Consider the following 23,968-nt stretch of genomic DNA (forward strand, 5'->3'; position numbering starts at 1 on the left):
ATTCATAGGAGTGAAAGGGCTATGCAGAGCCTGCTGTCATGCATTCAGGCATCACAGGTGGATGAATATCAATGAGTGTCTGCTGTTCTGCAGCCGCTGCTTGGGGACCTGGGATACCACGAGGAACCAGCCAAACGTGATATCTGGCCTCCTCCCTCACTGGCTGGTGCAGGGATTGAGCATATCAGCCCTTGGATAACGGTAAGATAATAAATGTGGAAAGTTCTCCTGGGAGGTACTGGGTGATTCCCAGGGGACTTGGTTAGGAACATTTCCTGGAGGAGAGGAAATGCTTTTCCCCCTCCATTAACCAAGTGGAGGGGAAGAACATTCTAGGTAGAGGGGCGGCATGAGTGTGGCTTGAGGGCCTGGAGCTGTGGGGTTCTGAGACTGGACACCGCCCTCAGAGTGCTGAGACTTTCTTGGTGGCTGAGCCTAAGAGTTGAGACTTTGCTGTTGACTCCTGCACCCTTAGGCAAGTTACTCAAATCCCTGTGCCTCAATTTCTTCCTCTGCAGAATGAGGATAGTGATAATACCTACTTTGTGGGGTTGACAGCATACAGTGTGATCAAAGCACATAGTGTAATAGTGGTACCTAAAGTTTTTCAAGTGAGTGGTGGCTAAAAACATTGTGATACTGTAACAAAAAGGGTCTGTGGGTTGTTCTTGGACGGTGGTAGGGGCGGGCACAGCTGAGGAAAGGGAAGTTGGCAGGGGGCTGTTGAGGCCTGGGGCTGATGACACAGAAGTCCCTTTTCCTCCACAGCAAGATTTAGTCCTTGGATTCCCTGGGCCCCAGGGCTGGGTCCCTGGTCTGTCTTCGGGACCAGCAGGAGGACATCTTTGGGGACACACAGACCTGAGAACTTCAGGGCTAGCTGCCCTGGGTGATCTGGCTGAGCTGGCTTCCCCTCTAGGTCTCTCCATCAGGGCCAGGCTGAACTGAGTCTCCTGGATCTCTGAAGCTAACAACTGCCCCACTTAGTTCTGACCCTTGAGGGCATGAGAACCGAGGCCCCTGGAGGCTGGTTCTCACCACGCCCCCACTGCAGCCTCTGCTCACTCCCAAGTTTTCCTCTCTTGGGGCTGGGCCCAGCTCTCCCAAAGCCTTTCTGATTCCGTCTACTGGGAAGGAGGGAAGAACCAGTGGAGGGCCGGGAGTGACGTCAAGGCTGCCCTCACCCTGCTCTGACTCCTTCCTCAAGGGCTTTAGAGGTTTGAATAACTCGGCTCTTCCCCAGAGGATGAAGAAATTGGGAGCCACCAAGACAACAGTTACCACAACTTGGCCATTCCACCTGGAAATGTCCCTGGAACCGCACACTTCCCTGCATTCCCATTGCCCTGGTGCTGTTCAGGCTGCTGCCATCCCAGCTGGTCTCCTGGCCTCTAGCCCCACCCCTCCAGCCCAGCCTCCATACTTCCCTAGAAATCTGACCAACATCACTCTGCTGAAAAACCATCTATGGCTCCCTGTCACCTTCTGGGTAAGCCCTAGGCTCCCCAACCTCCAGTTCATGGCCACTTCTTGCCATGACCCAACCAGATCTCACTGATGGGGTTCTCTGTGCGTTCTTGCCTTTGTCCATGCTGCTCCCTCTGCATGGAGCACCCTCGCGTGCTAAATGCTGTGAATCAGGACTTTTCTCAGTTGTTGCCTTCTCCCAGAAGTCCCCTTGCGGCCCGCTCTGTGCTAGGTGTGCCTTTGTGCTCTCAGAAGCTCAGCTACTACCCATGGTGCTTTGTTTTTTTGTTATTTAAAAATTTTTAATTGTGTTAAAAAGCAACTACCATAAAATGTATCATCTTAAGGATTTTAAGTGTACAGTTCAGTAGTGTTGAGTATATTCACATTGTTGTGCAACAGATCTCCAGAACTTTGTCCTCTTGCAAAACTGAAACTCTGTCTCTGGTAAACCACTTCCCTTCCCCCCTTTCCCTATACCCTGGTGCATGGTCTACTTATGTTTATTCCCCTCCTGCATTAGACTGTGAACCCCTTGAGGGCAGGCAGCTGGGTCTTTATATCTCCACCACCTAGCAGAGCACCAGATCCATATATATATAAATTTGTTAACTCAACAAGTATTTAGTTTGGTGCAAAAGTAATTGTGGTTTTTGCTATTAAAACTAATAGTTACTGAGCACCTCCTGTGTGCTGTGGTGCTATCCTAGACAGTGGAGATAACCAGGGAACAACAACAACAAAATTCTTGTCCTCAGAGGTTTTACATTCTAGCTGGCCAGAAGACAGATAATAAAATGTAGAACATGTTAGATGGTGATGAATGCTCTGGGGGAAATGAAGTAGGGAAGAGTGAGAGTGCAGGGGTGGCAAGTTTCAATTTCTCTCTCTTTTTCTTTTTTGAGATGGAGTCTTGCTCTGTTGCCAGGCTGGAGTACAGTGGTGCGATCTTAGCTCACTGCAACCTCCACCTCCCAGGTTCAAGCGATTCTGCTGCCTCAGCCTCTCAAGTAGCTGGCACTACAGGCACATGCCACCACGCCCAGCTAATTTTTGTATTTTTAGTAGAGATGGGGTTTCACTATGTTGGCCAGGATGGTCTCGATCTCTTGACCTCGTAATCCACCCGCCTCGGCCTCCCAAAGTGCTGGGATTACAGGAGTGAGTCACTGCGGGCGGCCTCAATTTCTAGTAGAAGAGGAGAGAACGCCTCACTAAGCAGCTGACATTTGATGCAAGCCCCGAAGGCAGGGAGGGAGTCCCGTGGCTATCTGGAGGCACAGCATTTCAGACAGAGGGCACCTAGGATGCAAAGGCCCTGGGGAAGGAGGGTGCCTGGTGTTTCCTGGCTTAGGGGACAGCAGGAGGTCAGTGTGGTTGCAGCAGGTGAGCAAAGAGAGGTGAGTTTAGAAAGGCAACAGGTGAGATGCGGATGGGGTAGATCTTAAGGGCCCTTGAAGGCCTGTGTAAGATGCCTTTGGAGGTTTGAGACAGAGGAGTTACATGGCCTGACTTAGGTTTTGACAGGATCACCCCAGCTGCTGTGCTGGGAATAGACTATGGGGGTGGATGACAGACAGACATCCCCCTTCAATGTAGGACTTGCTGTCTAGCGGTGTGGAGCCTGGACAGCTGACTGCCTCCACCTATCAGCACTTCCAGGTGTGCTGCTGCTGTCTAGGTGGCCATGTTCTTCTTGGGGTGACCTCAGGCCATGACTGAGCCAGGAGGTGGTCAAGGCCTCGCCATTGCTGTCCGGTGCAGAATTGCCCGCATGGACAGTCTCTGCTTCTGAGCTCCCTGGGACACATCTTGCTGCTCAATCCTTCTTCCTCCCCTTTTCCACTTATAGGAGTCACTCCCCAGTGCACCCTCTTAACCCTTCCTCAGAGTCCACTTCCCAGAGTCAGAGGCAGGAAGCAAGAGATGGAAGCAGTCATCCCGGGGAGAGATGATGTACTGCCAGTTTGGGCTGCTATAAGACTGAGTAGTTTAAACAACAAACATTCATTTCTCACAGCTGGGGAGCACAGAAGTCCGAGATTCAGGTGCCAGCATGGTCAAGTTCTTGGTGAGGGCCATTTTCTCTTTGTATCCTCACATGGAGAAGAGAGAGAGAGAGAAATAATCTCTTTCCTATCTCTTCTTATAAGGGCACTAATCCCATTCAGGAGGGTCCATCCCATGACCTAATGACCCCTGAAGGCCCCAGCTCCTAATACCATCACACTGGGGGGTAGAAATTCAGCATATGAATTTTGGGAAGACACAAACATTCAGTCCACATGGGAACTTGGACTAGGGTGAATGAGTACAAAAGAATGTCCTGTTTATCTTGGGCTGCAGGGTGTCTGTGACCTTACACAGTAGATGTAGATTTGAAGACTATATGAAATCCTAATCCCTCATATGCGTGATTGGAGGGAGTTTGCAGTGAATCCTCTGGGTGGGGAAGGAGGAGGTAGAGGCACGTACCCTGAGAAGGTCAAGGGGACGTGAGGTCCACCTTGTGGTGACATGATGTGCCCTGGGACTTGGTGGTGAACAGTAGTCACCCAACACATACTGGATGAGATCAGTGAACTGCACTGCTCAGAACAACTCCAGGTCAAAGGCAGGCTGTGCAGGGCCGGAATGCTCAGAGACATGCTCACTGGCTCCTGAATTTCTGGCTCCCGGCCCTGACTCTGATAGCCACTAAGTGTTCCTCTGGGTTAATATAGGCTTGCACCCCCTTTTGCTTTCCATTCTCATCTGGCCTTGGGTATTGGTGTTCCCTAAATTTCAGGTCATGACACAGCACCGGGAGCAGGACCGTGAGTCACCCCAGGGGTTGGTTAGAGCGGGAGATGAGCCTGTGTTCCTGTCTCAGCTCTGTGGACTGACTAGAAGCTCAGTCCTTGCTGAGTGTTAATTCTCTGCAGTAATAGCCAGTGATGTTCTCTGGTTACTCTGACCTCCAAGCCACCCTTGGCCAGGCAGCCAGAACCACCCAGGAAGATGCTGGAATGCATGTCGGCAAGTAGGTGGAGATCACTCCTCCCTGAGACCTTTGCAACCCTCCAGCCCGAGCAGAGGCTGACCTCCAGTGCATCAGGCAGAGGCTTTCCTGAGCACAGTCATACCTGGGAATTTATCAGATACATTAGTGCTGTGCTAATGTTTTACCTCCAGTGTCTCCTACCTCTACAACAATCCTCTGTGTAGGAACAACTGGGTGTCATGCTGACTCTATTCCCTGTGTCCCTCAGGTCTACTCTACACGCTGCCCTGTGCAGTGGGAGGCTGACTTGCCCTCTGACTTCCGGTTGGGTTAGGTCAGTGGGAGCCACCGGCAGGCAAGCAGATGGGAAAGTGAAGTTGGGGGGATTTACTTGGTTGCTGGGATTGGATGCATCCTGTCCATTGTTACACTGGTACTAGCCCCGGAGTATTGCAGTAGCCATACCTTTGAAAATAGTCTCTCTAGGAAACCCCTTTTAAAGTTACTTGGTTTGAATGTGCCATCTGTTTTTTGCTAGGACCCTGATTGATAAAATTCCCATTGTACTGATGGCAAGCCCTGATTGTACTGAAGGCCTGCCCAAGATGTAGTGTGGTGAAGCTGTGCTCAGGGAATGGTCAAGCTATGAATCAGTCATGGGGGTGCAGGAACAGTGTCAGCCAGCCCTGGGCCCTTTAAACTTGGCTGGCTTATTCACTCTCTGATGGACACTTGTGAGAGCACAGGTGAACCACTGGCTGTTCTGTCTCCGTCATGACCTCCCCTCTCTTTGCTGGCTGTGGCACTTGGCTCACTGGCTCCTGAATTTCTGGCTCCCGGCCCTGACTCTGATAGCCACTAAGTGTTCCTCTGGGTTAATATAGGCTTGCACCCCCTTTTGCTTTCCATTCTCATCTGGCCTTGGGTATTGGTGTTCCCTAAATTTCAGGTCATGACACAGCACCGGGAGCAGGACCGTGAGTCACCCCAGGGGTTGGTTAGAGCGGGAGATGAGCCTGTGTTCCTGTCTCTTAGCTCTGTGGGCACAGGTCCTACCTCCTTGTACAGTCCCAGCATCCTGCCAGGGCCCTGGTTCAGCGAAAATGCTCGGGGAAAATGGAATGAGCCGAATAAAATGCGGGGTGAGGCTGGGATGGCATGCTTGAGTGCAGACGACATGCCCTGTTGAGAGTGCACATAAGGAGTGAGAGTATGAATAGCAAGGATTGTGTGTACACAGGGTGGGGATGTGTGTTGTGATGGCAGTGACTGGATGACAGAGGAGGGAGTGTGGTTTATTTATAGTGAGTGGCAGTGATTGTGTGTGTACTCAGGGCGAAGTCTAATTACGAAGGCTGGAAGCGCTATTGCAGAGGGAGCACAGCGCACTCTTGTGGCCACAACTAGAATCCCAACATATATATCAGTAGGTTCCACTCCAGCCTCCTCCTCTAATACAAACCCAGCTTCCCGCTGTCAACCTCAGCCCCAGCCTAACCCAGCTCTAGCTCCAGCCCCAGCTGCAGCCACTGCCACAGCTCCCACCCTAGCTCCACCCCCAGCCGTGGAACTCTTTCCCTTTCTGAGGGTTTACCTTCCCTACCTTCAGGGTCCTGTGAGTGGGTGGGAGTGTGGGAGAACCAGGGGCAGAGCCAACCTGTAGAAAACACAGGCTTTATTGATTTCAAGGAAACTGTCTTGAGCATGTGCTATCAGCGCATCCACCCGAGTCCCTAGGATCAGGGTCTGAAAGGCTGGCACCAGGCAGAGCACAGTTGTGGGGAGGAAGATGGGAGCACCACTGCCTGAGGCTGAGGGAGTAGGATTTGGGGGAAAAGGGCTTCCATTGAGCCAAGTGATGACCTGGAGGACCCCTGGGTGTCTCCAGAACCTCTTGTCAGACTCACTCTCAGGTCTCCAGACCTGCTGCTGCTGGGAGAAGACCTCCTTTCCACTGCAGGAATCTGGGCGGCTCCTCCGGAAGGAGTGGAGATGCCTTAGGTCCGCTGAGGCTAGCCCAGGGCGAGCATCTCTTTTTGTATGGCCTCCAGACCTCTGTGCTGCCGTTGTCTCTGCTTGGGAGCTCTTCTCACCTCTCTTACACATTGTGTCCTCAGGGAAGCCTCTCCTGATGACCCCTTCCTGGGTTAGCTAGAAGCCCTGCCAGCAGCGCCCTAAGTGGCCCCTTGCAGGCATAGATAGTTAATTCGCTTGTTTCAAAGTCTGTGTCCTTTGAGGGTTAGCACTGGGCCTGTGGGTTACCTATACCCGGGTAGACAGCCCAGTGCCCAGTGTCAAAAAATATCTGCCAAAAGGAAAGTTGCATAGCTTAGTGAACTCAAAGTGGGGTCACTCAGCCTCTGTAGGACCTCTCCACCCTGCCACACCGCCCTGCCTGTCCCATTGGCAGCCCCCATGTTGCCCTACCCCCTGCCCTGTTGTCAGATGGGGGTCAGGTTGGGTGCTGAGGCCTGCAGCTTGTTATTGCCTGGATCTGGATCCAGCTCCCCAGCCTCCACCAGCTTGTGGTGGCAGCGGCAGGTGGAAGCTCGGCTGGTGGAGGATGAGCGGCCACGGCCCCCTCGAGGCTTGTCCTTGTGCAGGCCTTGCAGGACCCTGTGGCAGATGAGGTAGCAGAGCTCGCAGATGGTGAGTACGATACAGATGGCGGAGGCGCCCACCATGAAGTAGGTGAAGATTTTCTTCTCGGTGGGTCGGGCGATGTAGCAGTCCACGATATTGGGGCAGGGGGCCACGTTGGCGCACTGCACCAGGCGCGGCATGTTGAAGCCATGCCAGAGAGTGTGCAGCAGGTAGAGGAAGAGGAACTCGATGATGAGCTTGAAGATGAGGCTGAACAGGTAGGTCCACCACAGGCCTCCGTGCTTCTTGCCTGTGTTGTCGTACAGCTTGGTGCACTGGTCCCCGTGCTTCTGGCGGTGCCGACGCTCCCGCTCCTCACGGTAGGCCACGTGCAGGATGACCAGCAGCGAGGGGCACGTGACGAAGATGAGCTGCAGGGCCCAGAGGCGGATGTTGGAGATGGGGAAGTAGTTGTCGTAGCAGACGTTGGTGCAGCCGGGCTGCTTGGTGTTGCAGTCAAAGTCCTTCTGCTCGTCCCCCCACACGCGCTCTGCAGCCACCACGTACACCAGCACCCGGAAGACGAACACCACTGACAGCCAGATGCGCCCGAACGCTGTGGAGTACTTGTTCACGCCGCTCAGTAGGGCTTGGAGTGTCTTCCAGTCCATGGCGTCTGGTGGGGGCTGTGCCTACCTGAGAGAATTAGAGGAAAAACCATCGTGTGAATGAATAGGTGACTTAATTGAGCATTTACTATGTACCAGGCAGTGTTCTGAGTTCTGACTTGTTCAATCCTCAGAACGACCCTCTGAGTTCAGAACTATTATTCCTCCCAAGCTGCAGATAGGAAACTGAGGCACAGCAAGGTTACATAACTTACCCAAAGGCAACAGAACTAGTATGCTGGAAGGAAGCAAATGTGCTTTTGCTGATAATAACAATCACCATTTGTTGAGTGTTTACTCTGAGCCAGGCACGAAGCTAAACACTTTATGAGCAGAATCTCATTTAATCTCTTAGAATGACCTCATAAGGTGGTTATTACAGTGCTCCTCACTTACAGATGAAACTGATCATTGAACGATTGCAAAACAAGTAGTACGTAGTAAGTGCCCCATAAATGCTGGCTACTCATTACTGTGAAATTTAGAGAGGTCAAGTAACTCACTTAAAATAAGAGGTGGATTCAAGGCCGGCTGTTGGGTGCCAGAGCCTGTGCTCTCCACCACCTCCTCTTCTCTTCTCCGATGGACTCCTGCCCCAGACCAGATTCTTGAAACGCTTACTTTGTGGATGCCTCACTACTATACTGTGAAGTTGCGGTTATGAGTCCCATTCTACAGAGGGGAAACTGAGGCTCAGAGAGGAGAAATAACGAGCCCAAGGTCTCATAGCTGCTGGGTGGTGAAGAGGGGAGACCAGTTCAGGTGGGGGATGCATGGAGGCTTATGACTCCTTATATGGAGGCTTATATGACTCCTGGGAGGACACTGGATCCAGGGAGTATCTAGAGGCAGCTCCCTGCTCCCTGCGCTGGGCCTGGGGAAGCCCAGCCACCCCCAGCCACGCTGGTTGCCAGGGCCTTGTGGTGGAAAGATGTGCTTTGTTCAGGCCTCAATTCACATATCTTCCTCCCAGTCCTGGAGTGACTCAGAGGGTGTGAATGGGTGGGTCTGCCTGAGCATGCCTTGTTTCTGCGCTGCTGTGGGTGTGAGAGCCCCCACCTGCCTGTGTGTGGGCCTGTGTGCGTGTGACTCCCCCTGGAGCGGATTTGCACCTCTGAGCAAGTGTGATGCCTGCGAGGCCACCACCCTGCCCCAAACCACCATTACTCTGGCCTGTATTATGACCTCTTTACTAGCTTTTCACCTTCCCCCTGTGCCCCTAGAGTCCATTAAATCAGTTCATGCCACTCCCTTGTTTAAGACTCTACTAGCTTCTTGCTAGGCTTAGCAAAACCCCAGATTCGACATTTTCACCCTGCCACACTGGAATAAGAGCCTTGGGGGCTTTTTATTGATTCCTTCTGTCTGGAATGCTCTTCCTCCAGAACCTCACATGGGTAGACCTTTCTCATCACACAGGCCTCTGCTCAAACCTCATCTCTTTAGAGGCCTCTCCAGATTACCCTGGGTCTGAAGAGCCCCTGCTTCTGTCTCTCTGTTCCTGTCCCCTTTCTTTCTTTTGAGACAAGGTCTTGCTCTGTCACCCAGGCTGGAGTGCAGTGGTGCAACCTTGGCTCACTGCAACCTCTGCTTCCCAGGCTCAAGGGATCCTCCTACCTCAGCCCCCTGAGTAGCTGGGGCCACAGGTGTGCACCACCATGCCCGGCTAATTTTTCCAGCCCTCTTTGTTTTCTTTATAGCACTTAGTCACTATCTGAAATTAAATACTTTGTCCTTTTTTTTGGTCTTATTTATTATCTGGCTCCCCCTCTAGAATGTCAACTTGGACTTGCTTTATATTTAGTGCCCAGTGCTTGGCACATAGTAGGCACTCAATGCTGAATGGGTAAACAAATGGATGCTGAGTTCTCAGCTAGGCAGCTTGGAGGGAGGGGACAGGAGGGTGGGCAGGATCCTGGTTGGGGGCAGCCTGGTCGGGGGATTGGGGGAAAGACTTCCCTACACTGGAGAGAAGGAGAGAGGGAGTTCCTTCTCAGCACCTGGCTCTCCTGGCTGTGTTTCCTCTGGGAATCACAGTCTGGGCAGGATGGGGCGATTGGGAAGACCTCATTCCTGGAAAGCCTCCTCTTCTCCCCTATTCTGCTCCTTCCAAGCCCTGGTGGTGCGGGAAGGCAGTGGGATAGCACTGAACACCGAGTTCCACCTGGATTCAAACCTCGGCTGGGCCACTTAGTAGCTGGGCGACTTCCAAGAATTTCCTAATCTCATTGACCCTATTTACTTATCTCTAAAGGGAAATAATTCCTACTTTCCCGGGCTGTGGTGAGAATCCTGAGACTGTTCCCTCCCAGGTCTGCCACTCACGTGGTGGGAGTTCACAGGAACTGAAGTGGAGGCTGGAGCCCCGTCTGTCGGGATGGAGAGAGGAGAGGGACCCTGACGGCTGCTTCCACCTGACACCCTCCCATGGCTGCCCACCGGGGTGCAGCTCCCTCCTGGGCCCCCACCTTCCACCCTTGGGCGCTGTCTGCCCAGTCCCTCTTGACACACCCCAGGGAGGAGCCTCACAGGCAAAGAATTTCCTTCCCAAGTCTAGGCTGGGGACTGGTGGAGCCAGTTCTGGTTCCCCCAGCTGCCCTACAAAGCCAGCTCCCAGTGCAACTGTTTTTTCCCAGACCCCCAGACTGTACTGTGCCCAGCCTTGCCTCCCACCCCACAATGTCCCCTAAGGATAAAGCTCCCTTTCCTCCCCAGTTTCCCTCCATCCCAGGCAGCTTGGGAGCTTGCGGACTTGGCGAGGGGGTGTCTCGGAACCTTCCCGCAGCCGGGGCCCCTAATGGGCCCAGAATTGAGAGGTGAGAGGGCGGATTGGGAGGCACGGGAGAGGAGTCCCCGCATCCCGTCTTCGCGCCCCATCCCAGCGCACTGGCAGGCTCAAGCCCCAGCCCTGCCGCAGGGGGTCACCGGGAGCGCTCGACGCCCCTGAGGGTCCCGCCCCGCCTGGCCCCGCCCGGTCCAGCACTTACCTGCAGCGGCTTGGCCAACGCGAAGGCCTGAGCCCGCGTCCCCGGGGCCCACGGCAGAGGCGAGGGCGCCGGGGCAGGGCTCAGCAGTGGTGCACACGGACGGCGGGCACACCTCGGGCGGTGCGGAGGAGGGAGCAGGAGGGAGCCGGCTCCTAGACCGCACGCTGCCAGGTGCTCCCGGGCCAGCCTCCGGAGGGGCTGGTGGCCCGTCTGAGCCTCCGCTTCCTCAGGCGTGAAATGGGGGCATCGGTGATCGTGGGCAGGGCCATCCGAAGGCTCCAATGAGATCAGGGGCGGGAAGCACTCTGCAAACTGTTAAGTGCCGCGGCTGCAGGTCCGACCGCAATCAGGACTCGCCCAAGCTAGTTTGCCGCGGGTACCCTGCCCGCTTCCGGCCCAGCCCGGTCCCCCGGTGCGACGGGCCCTCCACCTCGGCCTCCAGGGAGGTCGGTGCGCTTTGGAGAGCCGGGGTCGGGGGCAGACCTTGTACCCACAGCGGGAAGGGGCACAGTGAGTCCTGTGCCAGGAAAGACGTGCAGGAATGAGGGCGGAGTGGGGGAGGTCACCGCCTGGAGTGACTCAGAAGGGCAGACTGCAACCGGAGCTGCCTACCTGAACACCAGGGTCCCTAGTTTCTTGTTTTCATTCACGAATCGCCGGTTCATATTCAACTATATAGTCCTCTTTTTTACATTGAACCTATGGAAGTATGCTATCAACACTCTTCTGCACTTTGCTTTTTTTCATTTAGCAAAATATGACATTTGTCCCATCAGTCGATATAGAGCTGCCTTGCTCTCTCATTTTAAAAACAGCTGAATAGTATATGTACTGTCATATATTTAATCAGTTCTACTCTGATAAAAATTAAGGCTGTTTCTAGTCTTTTATTTCATTCTATTACAAATGCCATTGCAATAACTAGCCCCTGCCAAAGCAGGTGGGTCTGCGGCTGGGGTGGGGCTGGGCTGTGCCCTGGGGATAAGGATGCGTTGTCTTATTCACTAGCGTGTCATGACTGGGAACTAATAAGAGCCTGCAGCGCTTCAGCCTTTTCTGGAAAACCCCAGGGTTGCCAGCCTCCCTGGGAGTCCCTGGATCTTAGGGTGAGGCCCGAGTCCTGCCTCCACAGAGGTGATATTGCTGGCACTATGGTGGCTCCACACGGCGTTTGCCCAGGACTGTATTGGTTTATGCCTGCAGTGCTGGCATCATTAACAATGTCCCCTTTTACTTTAAAAAATGCCCCATAGGAGCATCAATTATGGTCACCCTCCTCCTACTCATTTTGGTAGGGAATGAGCACTGAGTTGGGAGCCCAGCGGCATCTTTGTACCTGACACTGTCCCACATGCTCGCAGCATCCAGATGAGGAAGGTCCAATCCTTCCTGCTTTTATGAAGGAGACAGCTGAAGCACACACGGGTGAGGTGACTTGCTCAGGGTCACACAGATAATAAGCAGTAGACCCAGCTCTGGAGGCCTCAGCAGTGTTGCTTCCAGATACAGAAAAGTCACAGAGCAGAGGCTCCCTTTGTACTCACTGGGGTTGTGGTCCTTGAAAATCTTTGCTGAGATTGAGGAGTGCCAGGTGGCCCAGGTGCGTGTGCCGTGTTCTGTGCATGGGCGGTGTGGGAGTGAGCATGATGGTGTGGGGCCCCAGACTCTGCCGCCTGCTGCTCTGCTCCCTGTCAGAGCAAGACTTGCTCCCCTCTGCCTCCCCTCCTAGTCATTTTTTGACTCATTTGAGCAATGTTCCTGTCCCTACCATGTCACTAAAAACGGCCTGTCAAGGTCTCCACGCATCTCTGTAATGCTAAATCCAGCAATCACACCTCTGTCCCCATGCCCCTTGACCTTCAGAAGCACCTGGGACAATGTGCCACTCCTTCCTTCTAGAAACACTTTCTTCCCTGTGCTTTCTTGATACCACAGGCCTCACATCCTGGCCTCTAAGGTGGGCATGTCCCAGGGACCAGTCTCTTCCTTTCCAGATGAGCTCACCCAGTCCTGGGGATCTAGACACCATCCCACTCACTGATGATTCACACATTTCCAACAGCAGACGTGACTTCTCCCTGAACACCAGACTGTAACTGGAGCTGCTTACCTGAACACCAGGGTCCCTAGTTTCTTGTTTTCATTTTCAAATCGCCCGTTCATATTCAACTATATATTCTTTTCACATTTAACCTATGGAAGTATGCTATGCTATCTGCACTCTTCTGCACTTTGCTTTTTTCATTTAACAAAATATGAGACGTTTCTCCCATCAGTTGATATTGCTCTCTCATTCTAAAAACAGCTGAATAGTATATGTACTACAATATATTTAATCAGTCTTACTCTGATGAAAATTAAGGCTGTTTCTAGTCTTTTGTTTCACTCTATTACAAACACAATTGCAGTGAATATCCTTGGATAATCATTATTTAACACATTTGAAAATTGTATTTATAGGGTATATTCCTACAAGTGGAATTTTTGCCTTAAAGTTGTATGTGGATTTAAAATTTTGATAGATGTTGCCTAATCGTCTTCACAGGTGTTTCAGTTTGCACTCCAAGAGACAAGGGAGTGCCTGTATCCCCATATCCTTACCAATAGAGAGTGTTATCAAACTTTATGATCTTTGTCAGTGATAGCTCATTATCCTTTATTGTGCATGTCTCTTGGGATGAGTGAGATTGAGCATCTTTTCGTATATTTAAGAGCCGCTTTTTTTGTCATCCTGTGAACAGTCCTTTGCCTTTGCCCATTTTTCTATTGGATGGTTGACTTTTATTATTTTTTGCTCAGGAGCTCTTTACACACTAAAGAAACAAGCCCTCTGTCTGTGATACAAATAGAAAGGATTCCTTCCGCCTCTACTGTTTGGCACCTGTAATTTGACTTTATAGATGGCGCGGTTTTGCCATACAGAATTAAACATGTTTTATGTAGTCCAGTGTATTAAAATCATCTTTTATGGCCTTTGGGTTTTGTTGTCACTAGAAATGCCTTCACCACTCTGAGGATTGCAATAACATCTTTTCCCATGGTTGCTTCTAGCCGAAGTAGTGTTTTAATGATCTATTAGATTGGTGCAAAAGTAATTGTGGTTTTTGCCATTGAAAGTAATGGTAAAAACGGCAGTTACTTTTGCACCAACCTAATAGATCATGCCACTTCCCTCTTAAAATCTTATAGTGACTTATCATTAACTTTAGACTGATATCCACCCGACGTTGAACCCCCAGACACCAGGCGACCTCGTCCTGCGTCTCCCCCTATCTCTCATCCCCTTGGGCGCTGTAGTGGTCTTCTTTCTGGTTCTTGAACAAGCCACATTCAGGGTAGCCTTCTGGTTTTCGCCTTTGCTGTTCCCTCTGCCTGGACTGCCTTCTGCTGGCTCTTTACCTGGAAGCTTCCTCCTCCTTATTCAGGTCTCACCTTCTTATAGAGGTGTTCCCTGGTTCCCCTACCCCTGCCCCAAAGGTTCCTTGCCCCACTTCCTCAGCAGACACTCTTCACAGCCGTCTCTGAAATTATCTCCAGGAGAGCAGGGAGCTTGCTGGTCATGTTCCTGCCACATTACCAGGGCCAGGAATGTACAGATTCTCAGTCACTATTCGTAAACACTGGGTGCACATAAGATTATGTGCGAGTACTGTTTCTGTGTGTGTGAGCCTGGAGATCTGTGTGTTAAGGGTGGTATGTGGGCCGTGTGTGTAGGCTTTGATGTGCATGGTTGTGAATGTGTGTGATGGCGGAGATGGCTGGGGTGGTGTGGGAGGCCGTGTGCATTTGTGGTTGTGAATGTGTGTGATGGTGGAGATGGCTGGGGTGGTGTGGGAAGCTGTGCACACATGTGGTTGTGAATGTGTGTGATGGTGGAGATGGCTGGGGTGGTGTGGGAGGCTGTGCACACATGTGGTTGTGAATGTGTGTGATGGTGGAGATGGCTGGGGTGGTGTGGGAGGCTGTGTGTGTGCGTGGTTGTGAATGTGTGTGATGGCAGAGATGGCTGGGGTGGTGTGGGAGGCTGTGTGCCTGCGTGGTTGTGAATGTGTGTGATGGTGGAGATGGCTGGGCTGCTGTGGGAGACTGTGTGCGTGTGTGGTTGTGTGTCAGGTGGTGGAGTGTAGTGGTGTCTATATGTGTGGTTGGGTTATTCTGCTCTGGTGACCAGGTGATTTTATCACCTAGGTCCTGTCATTCTGACCCTGCCAGATGCCGGCTCTTCACTCTTGACATGAGGTAGTGCCCCCAACAATTGGCCTTTGCTTTTTCTGGAGTGAGCTGGAAGAGTTCCCCATTCCAGAGAGAATGGCTCTGAGGACCTTAATGCCTTGTGGTCCCACCCTAAATTTCTGCTCCCTGAGTAGGGGAATGTGTAGGAGGCCATCTAGGCCATCCCCCTGCCTCAGGACAAAGCTGTGTTGCACCAGGGCTTGGCAGCTGCCCTCAGGGCCTACACCTGCTCTGTGGAGGTGGCAGGGCCTGAGCCTGTACCTCTTCTGGCCCTGGCCCTGGCCCAGGTGGTGTTGCTCCCAGGCCACCCTCTCCACCTAGAGCTCTTGCCCAGGCCTCAGGCAGGTGCTTCCTGGGATGGGAAGACCCCCGCCCCCTACCTCTCAGACTGGAGTTTTCCTTGTCTTTGTGTGTCTGCAGCAGAGGCGTAAGCCCTTTCCTCCCATGAGCGGAGAGGTGGGGCAGGCAGAAGCCATGGGAAACAGGTCAGGCAGAGGGATGGGGGCTTTCGAGCCCTGCTCAGGCATGTCTGGGGCTGCAGGCAGGGAGGAGACGGTCTTCCGGGGCCTGGGCTGGAGTGTTGCTTATTTTCCAAGTCACCTAGAGTTGCTCGAAACTTCTGCCCACACACCTTGCTCCTCGAATGGAGGTAATACGTGACTTCGTTGAGCAGCTGTCAGGAGCCAACCATTCTAATGTGCACACACCCCTTCTTACCCACCAGGCACCTCCCTCCACCCCCTCTCTTTCTCCTCCATCACTGACTTTTTGCTCTTTACTGGATCTTTCCTGTTATAATAACCATGTAGGTATTTCTCCATCTTAACAACAAAACAAAAAAACACCTTAACCTGAACTCCACTTCTCCTTCCAGCGTCTGCTTCATTTCTTTCCACTCCTTTACAGCAAAATCTATCAAAAGACTTGTACCGATTCATGATCTCCATTTTTTCTCTTTCATCTTCTCTTGAGCTTATTCTAATCAGGCTTTTGCTTCCTATATGACACCAAAACTGCTCTTGTCAAAGTCCCTATAGCTAAACCCCATGGCCAAGTTTCAGTCCTCATCTTTCCCTGAACCCTCAGCAGCGTTGAATGAAGTTGATTCCTCTTGCCTTGACACTCTTCATTTGGCTTCGGAGACGTCACACTCTCCTGACTTTTCTCCTTCCTTCCTGTGCTTTCTTTCTCAGTCTCCTTTGCTGGTTCCTCCAGATCTTCCTGACTTTTAAGTGCTGGGCTGCCTTGGGGCTCAGTCCTTGTGCTCTTTCTCTTCTCTGTCCTCCCTCACTCACATGGCAACATCATCCAGTCTCAGGGTTTAAAATATGAAAATTCAGCTGACAACCCCTAAATATGTATCCCCAGCCCAGACCGTTCCTCTAAATTCGGCACTCTTATGTCCAGCTGTTAGTCAGCTTTCTCCTAGGATGTTTAGTAGGTAAGCTCCTTATTTACTAGGGATGCCAGATTTGGGAACAACGCAAAAACACAACCATGACACCCAGTTAATTCTGAATTTCAGCTAGTACACACATTAAAAAATTGTTGGCTGTGCACGGTGGCTCATGCCTGTAATCCCAGCACTTTGGGATGCTGAGGCGGGTGGATCACGAGGTCAAGAGATCGAGACTATCCTGGCCAACATGGTGAAACCTCATCTTTACTAAAAATACAAAAAAATAGCTGGGTGTGGTGGTGTGCACCAGTAGTCCCAGCTACTCGGGAAGCCAAGGCAGGATAATCGCTTGGACCAGGGAGGTGGAGGTTGCAGTGAGCCGAGATTGCACCACTGCAGTCCAGCCTAGTGAAGAGTGAGACTCTGTCTCAAAAAAAAAAAAAAAAAAAAAAAAATTGTTTATCTGAAATTTGCTCATCTGGCAACCTACCGCTTTTCTTCCTCTCTGACCTTTTCTCTCACTTATTCTACTAAATGGCAGTTTTACTCATTGACTTGCTCAGGTCCCAAACCTTAGAGTCTTCGTTGATCCTCTTTTCCCATATCCCACATCCAATGTCGGTGAATCATTTTGGTGCTACTTTCAAAATATTTACAGGATCTGGCCACTTCTCGCTGACTCCATTGATACTACTGGGGTAAAATGAAATCAAGAACCATTTCTTTCCTGGATGATTGCAGTAGCCTTGTAACTGGTCTTCCTGCTTTAGCCTTTGCCCCATCCATTTGCTGCTAACAGAGCTGCCAGAGGGATCTTGCTCCTGTTTGCTTAAAAATGTTGCACTGGCTTCCGACTCACTCAGACTGACAGCCGACGGCACCAGGATGGCCTGTAAGACCCTACACGACCGAGTCCTTCTCAGGCCTCACCCGTAGGCTCCGTCCTCATTTCCACGTCTCTCGGCTCACTGGCTGTGCTGCCTCATTGGCTTCCTTGTATCCTGGGTATGTGCCAGGCGTTTCCGGGTCTCAGTGTCCCTGCACTTGCTCTTTCTTCTCTCTGAAATAGACTTACTGACCTTCCCTGGCCTCCCCATCTAAAATCGTAATTCCCTTCTCAGTTTTTGTTTATTGTCTCTCATATCACTAGAAATCTGTGGGGCAGCCATTTTCTTTCTGTTGTGTTTGCTGCTATATTCCCGGTGCCTAAAACAGTGCCTGGCACTTAGTAGACAAAGAATACTTGTCACACGAGTGAATAAGACCCCCAAAGCATGGTAAGCTCCTGTCCCAGGCCAGTGCATGGCAGCCGTGTCATCAGTTTCCTTCTAGCTCAGCATTGCCACCTCCTACTTGCCAGAAGTTCCTCCCTGATCAGCTGCCCTCCTCCAGGAAGCCCTTTTTGGCTGAGCCTCATTTTTCCCCTTTCCTTCCTGCCACCAGGTCAGAATCCCCGGTGCTCAGGGGTCAAGTGGGCTGCGTGGCTGGCTGTAGTCTGTCTGTCTTCACCCAGCTCCTTCCCTCCTTCTGGATGGGAGGAGGCTCCTTGCTTGGGCTGCGGTTCGAGCTGCAAGAGTGTAGGGCATCAGGATGTCTGGGGAAGCCAGCTTAAGGTGAGATGTGTGCAATAGGCCCTGAAATCAGTCTGCCGCCTGACATGTGGGAGCTTTTGGTGCCTTGATCCTGGGCTGCAGAGGTGACGGCAATAGATTTCAGGGCATAGAGCTTAGATTGTGTCTGAGCTGTAGGGCCATATTGTTCCCGGCCTCGCTGTCTCTACAAATTAGAGACGTCCTGACATAAGCACCTGATAAGATGGTTTGCCATTACCTGAGCTGTTAAGGATTAGGAAAGGAGCATATTGGGAGGGGCAGAAGAAAACAACAGGGTCCTTGTGCCTGGAGTTTGCTAAATGATCTGTATGTTTGTAAATGTGTTCTGCTGCGACCATTTTTTTCCTTTTTTAAAATTTTATTTCAGTAGTTTTTGGGGAACAGGTGGTTTTTGGTTACATGGATAAATTATTTAGTGGTGAGTTCTGAGATGTTGGTGCACTCATCACCTGAGCAGTGTACACTGTAGCCAATATGTAGTCTTTTATCCCTCACCCCCTCCTACCATCCCCCCAATTCCCCAAACTCCATTCTGTCACTCTTATGCCTTTACTTCTTCACAGCTTAGCTTCTACTCATAAGTGAGAGCATACACTATTCTGTTTTCCATTCCTGAGTTATTTCACTTAGAATAATGGGTTCCACTCCATCCAAGTTGCTGGTGCAGCTATTTATTTTTATTTTTTAATTTATTTAATTTTACTTTAAGTTCTGGGATACCTGTGCAGAACATGCAGGTTTGTTACATAGGTATGCATGTGCCATGGTGGTTTGCTGCACCTATCAACCCGTCATCTAGGTTTTAAACCTTGCATGCATTAGGTATTTGTCCTAATCCTCTCCCTTCCCTTGCCCCCCACCCCACGACAGGCCCCACTGTGTGATGCTCCTCTCCCTGTGTCCATGTGTTCTCACTGTTCAACTCCCACTTATGAGTGAGAACATGCCATGTCTGGTTTTCTGTTCCTGTGTTAGTTTGCTGGGAATGATAGTTTCCAGCTTCATCCATGTCCTTGCAAAAGACATGAACTCATTCTTTTTTATGGCTGCATAGTATTCCATGGTGTATACGTGCCACATTTTCTTTATCCAGTCTGTCATTGATGGGCATTTGGGTTGGTCCCAAGTCTTTGCTACTGTAAATAGTGGTTGCAGCCATTTTTGACAAGGCCATTGGAACATTCTGACATGGCCTTTAAAAACGATTTCTTATTGTGATAAAAGTGCACAACAGAAGCTTCACCCCATCCCACATGCATCCCCAAGCTTCACCTAATCCCCGGCACTTAGCCCATCCCCAAGCCTCAGGACTGATTGTTTTCACACAGCCAAAATGTCCTTTGCCTCCTGATGCCCTGCTATGGTTGGGTCTGAGTTTCCCAAGAGACATGTGTGTTTGGATGTCCAGAGGCAGCTGGATGAATGGGACTGGGCCTCAGGAAACAGAAGAGGAATTGGAACCCTTGTGTGAGTTGGTGCAAATGTAAAACAGTGCAGCCTTTTTGGGAAACGGTGTGGCAGTTCCTCAAGCACTTAAACACAGAATTACCGTAGGACCCAGCAAGTCACTCCTCGATATACACGCAAAAAGATTGAAAACAGAAACTTAAACAAATACTTGTACACGAATGTTCTTAGTAGCGCTGTTCTCAGCAGTCAAAAGGTGGAGAGAACCCGAATGTCCATCAGTGGATGAATGGATAAATGAAATATGGTCTATCCACACAGCGAACTGTTATCCAATCAGAAAAGTGAATGAAGTTCTGATACGTGCTGCAATATGGATGAATCTTGGAAACATTATAAGTGAAATAAGCCACACACCAAAGGAAAAATATGATATGATTCCACTTTTTTGAAATGCTGAGAATAGGCAAATCCACAGAGACAGGAAGTAGGTTAGAGGTTACCAAGGGTACCAGAGGTTGCTGGGTGAATGGAGGTTATTGTCGAATGGGTATGGATAGAGCTCTTGTTGAGGGTGATAAAAAGCCTCTGAAAGGCTGGGCGCGGTGGCTCACACCCGTAATCCCAGCACTTTAGGAGGCTGAGGCAGGCAGATCTTCTGTGGTTGGGAGTTCGAGACCAGCCTGACAAACATGGAGAAACCTCGTCTCTACTAAAAATACAAAAACATTAGCTGGGTGTGGTGGTGCATGCCTGGAGTCCAGCTCTCGGTAGGCGGAGGTTGTAGTGAGCTGAGATCATGCCACTGCACTCCAGCCTGGTGACAGAGCAAGATCCATCTCAAAACAACAACAACAACAACAACAACAACAACAACAACAACAACAAAGGCTCTGGAAATAAGTAGTGGTGATGGTTGCACAACATTGTGAATGTAATTAATGTGACTGAATTGTACACTTAAAACAGTTAAAATGGTAATTTTTATGTTAAGGATATTCTATTACAATATGAAAATAAAAAAAAAAGAAGGGTGGAAATACAGATTTTGTAGTCAACAGTGTTGGGATGGTGGTCAAGGCCATGGGAGAGGATGTAATTGCAATCGCCCAGGGAGGGCAGGGAGACTGAGGAGAGAAGGTGGCCTGGGACAGAGCCCCAGGGACCTTCCTAATTAAGAGGTGGACTGAAGGAGATTGAAAGGGAGCGGCCGGAGCAGTGGCAGGAAAACCAGATGAGTGGTGTCCCAGAAGCCTGGGTGTATTAGTCAGCACTCTTAATTGCAAGTGACAGAAATGCAGCTTGAGTTAGTTCCAGGCACAGAGGGCAATTCATTGGTTTAAAGAAACATGGGAAGGGCAGGGGGACCTTGGGGCCCCAGGGGTACCTGGAATTAGGTCTGGGGTGCATCTGGAGCTGCTCTCCCGCCTACTTCACTTCTGCTCCTCTCTAACTGTTGGCTTTCTTCTCTCCTTGCACTAATGGGCTTTTGCACAAAGTTACTCTTAGCTTGAGCTCCTCCCTTCCAAGTTTTGCCATGACACTCTTCTCTTAGAAATGATTGAAATGATCTGCAGAAGAATGCTGATTGGCTTCACCTAGAGGACACCCTGAGGACAAGGGACCTGGGCATCAGCCTGGCAGGTGCCTTTAGAACCCCAGTTTAGAGGAAGAGAAGTGCTGAGTGGGCAGAATGGGGAAGGACTCAATGGCCTGGGGAAGAGGCTAAAGAAGGAAGACCATCTACCCTGCTAAATGCCTCATCGCACAGACAAGGGCTGGAAAGCATCCACTGGGCTTACTGACAAACGAATCATAGGTGAACTTGGCAGAGGCAGGGCAGTTTGAGTGGCATGTGAGGACAGAGACAGATCATAGCTGGTGGGTGGGTGAGTGGGAGGTGAAGAAGTGGAGACAGTAAGTGTAGACATCAGTTTCAGGAGGCACAGTTGTGAAAGCCAGGAGAGAGATAAGGAGGTTGCTGCAGGGAACATGGGGTCAAGGAAGGGTTTTGCTTTTGTTTTTGGATGGGAAAGATCTGAGCATGCTTAAATGCTGAGAGATCCAGGAGAGAAGTAGGTGTCAGAGATGCAGAAGAAAGCAAAGAGGTGGGGGAGAAAGAGGATCCTGTGCACAGGTCAAGAGTTTAGAGAGTTAACAGTCGGCCCACCCCTTTGTGCTGTAGGAAAGGAGAGAGGGAGGTGGTGGATGAGCATTGGTCTGTAGGTTTGGTGGCAGTCGAGAAGAGAGCATTCTTCCCAGATAGCTTCTACTTTCTTTAAGAAATAGGATGTCAATAAGATGGAATGTGCTAGAAAGTTTGAGGAGAATGGAGAAATTGAGGAAGCTGCCACCATGTACAACAGCAGAGAGACCAAAGCAGAATTCGTTAGGTGGCATCGAGCGCCCAGGTTAGGCTGGAGAGCAAGAATTTGCAGTGGCCTCACTCTATTTGGTTGCGTGGTTTACTCTAGCAGAGTCCAACACAGGATGGAGAGATAGAGAAGCCCTGTTGGATTGATCGGGGCCTGGAGTTCTGCTAAGGAAGGAGGGGCAGAGGGTAGCGGGGATGCTGTGAGACAGCAATTCATTCCAGTCACCATCTCAGCAAATATTCATTACCCTTTTACTGTGTACTGGCCATGGTGCGAGGTCTGAGGATACATTGCCAAACCAGGCAGATACTGTTCCTGCCCTCAGAGAGCCTGTGGTCTAGTAGGGAAGGCAGATCCCATGTGAGCTGAGGGTGATAATAAAGACACTGTGGACCTCAGGCCTAGGCTGGCTGCAGAAGGAAGGGAATGTAGGGCAGGGAGGCTGGTAGATTGGGAGAAGGACACAGGGTCAGCTCTGGAAGTGCCTATGGGGTCATGAACAGGTGTTGAGGGATGAGCTAAGTGAGGGGGCTGGGGTGGAGGCTGTGGTCAGAGCATAGGAAGGCTTGCCCCCGTCTCACCATTTCCTTCTTCCCTCCTGATACAATAGCCAACCCTCCTTCTCTAGTCCAAGTCTCCAAGTCTGAGCCTCCTTCTGGCTCTGGATCCCATTCCTTCCATCTCTCTTTGGGACCTTGACCCTCCTCTACTGGATTCATCCCATGATTATTTAAACATTCTCAAGCCTCTCCTATCATTAAAAAAATCTTCGCTGGTCCGCTGATTCTCCTGCCAACAAACACCCTCTCATTTCCTATTCTTCTCACAGCCACATTCACCAGCCAGTTGTTCACACCTGTTTCCATGTGCCTGGCCCTCACTGTCCCTTCACTGCCCTGGGACCTGGTTTCTACATCCCATTCTCCTGCACAGGTACCCATGACCATCTTGTGAATGGAACGAACACTTTTCAGTCCTTATTTGATTTGGCCCGTGTCAGCGTTTGGCTCTGATGATCACTTTCTCCTAGAAACACTTCTCTTGGCTTCTGCGACACAATCTTCCTCCTCTACGACATCATACTCCCGTGGCTTGGATGATCTCTACTTACCCTTCCTGGAGCTGTCTTCCCCCATGTTATTTGACCTTTAAGTCTCCATCCTAGGGTATCTTCTCATCTCTCCCCCAGTCTCTGTATGGTCTTACCCACTCCCAAGGCTCAAGTCCCCAACTACCATAGAGGCCCAGATATGTCTCCAGATAAAACGTAACCCCCCATATTCCCATTGAGGAGAGCCTCAAAAATGTGTGTGGGCTGACTTGGATACATAAGCTCTTAGTGTGGTTGAAATAAAATGTACTTTATTCACTTAGTTTGTTATACATTTTAAAAATCACAAATTGTATAAAACAATGTAGTAAGAAGTATTAGTTTTTCTCTCCTCGTGCTTTATGAAGTAATTTTATTTAAATTCTTAACATTTTTCTCTAACATCTGAGTCCATATCATTAGAGCTTTGGTTGTTATCAACATTTTACAAAACACAAAAACTTTATTTCTGCCTAAATTATTTGAGACATAGTGCTTTTTGAATCAGTGTATGATGCTGGAGATTTTATTCTTTGCCATAAAAGTCTGGCTGCTTAATATTAGGTTGCATAAATTAAAAAAAAACTTCCAGTAGGTATTTGTCATCTCCATAACATAACCACTTCCTTTATTGTTTTTTTTTTTTTTTTTTTTTTGAGACGGAGTCTCGCTCTGTAGCCCAGGCTGGAGTGCAGTGGTCGGATCTCAGCTCACTGCAAGCTCCGCCTCCCGGGTTCACGCCATTCTCCGGCCTCAGCCTCCAGAGTAGCTGGGACTACAGGCGCCCGCCACCTCGCCCGGCTAGTTTTTTGTATTTCTTTAGTAGAGACGGGGTTTCACCGTGTTCGCCAGGATGGTCTCGATCTCCTGACCTCGTGATCCGCCCGTCTCAGCCTCCCAAAGTGCTGGGATTACAGGCTTGAGCCACCGCGCCCGGCTCCTTTATTGTTTTAAAGTGATTTTTTAAAATGGGTTTGCTTACAAAGACAATACTTACAATTGTAAAGTCCTGCCCTTGGGAATAATGATCCAATATATGTGAAATGCTTTTGCCTTCACCTTTTTTTTTTTCTAATTCTGCCAAGCAACCACCATGAATATCCAGAACTTCATTGATTGAGGTTATTTCAGGCTAATGAGTTTTCCCCAAAGAGCGTTTTGTT

At 50.4% G+C, this 23,968-nt stretch overlaps 1 protein-coding gene and 1 long non-coding RNA gene across 6 annotated transcripts in view; one reads left to right on the plus strand and one right to left on the minus strand.

Moving 5' to 3' along the window:
- LOC106997660 (uncharacterized) overlaps positions 1-1,813 on the plus strand; it is a 35,524-nt gene extending 33,711 nt beyond the window's left edge. For 4 of the 5 annotated variants that reach the window (XR_013404258.1, XR_013404257.1, XR_001443856.3 and 1 more), the window contains 2 exons: positions 94-201; positions 1,208-1,347. This is a non-coding gene — a long non-coding RNA (uncharacterized LOC106997660). Of the gene's footprint in view, positions 1-93; positions 202-1,207 lie in introns of all 5 variants that reach the window. The other variant, XR_013404256.1, reaches the window with a different exon arrangement.
- A 4,295-nt stretch (positions 1,814-6,108) lies between these two features.
- Positions 6,109-11,244, minus strand: GJB3 (gap junction protein beta 3). The gene is made up of 2 exons (XM_001108150.5): positions 10,689-11,244; positions 6,109-7,729 (listed from the first exon to the last, which is right to left on the minus strand). Exon 2 carries the CDS (start codon positions 7,702-7,704, stop codon positions 6,892-6,894), a length of 813 nt encoding a protein of 270 aa, XP_001108150.1. The 5' UTR covers positions 7,705-7,729; positions 10,689-11,244; the 3' UTR covers positions 6,109-6,891.
- Positions 11,245-23,968: the final 12,724 nt, after the last annotated feature.

Source organism: Macaca mulatta, chromosome 1 (genome assembly GCF_049350105.2).
Source record: "Macaca mulatta isolate MMU2019108-1 chromosome 1, T2T-MMU8v2.0, whole genome shotgun sequence".
NCBI lineage: Eukaryota > Metazoa > Chordata > Mammalia > Primates > Cercopithecidae > Macaca > Macaca mulatta.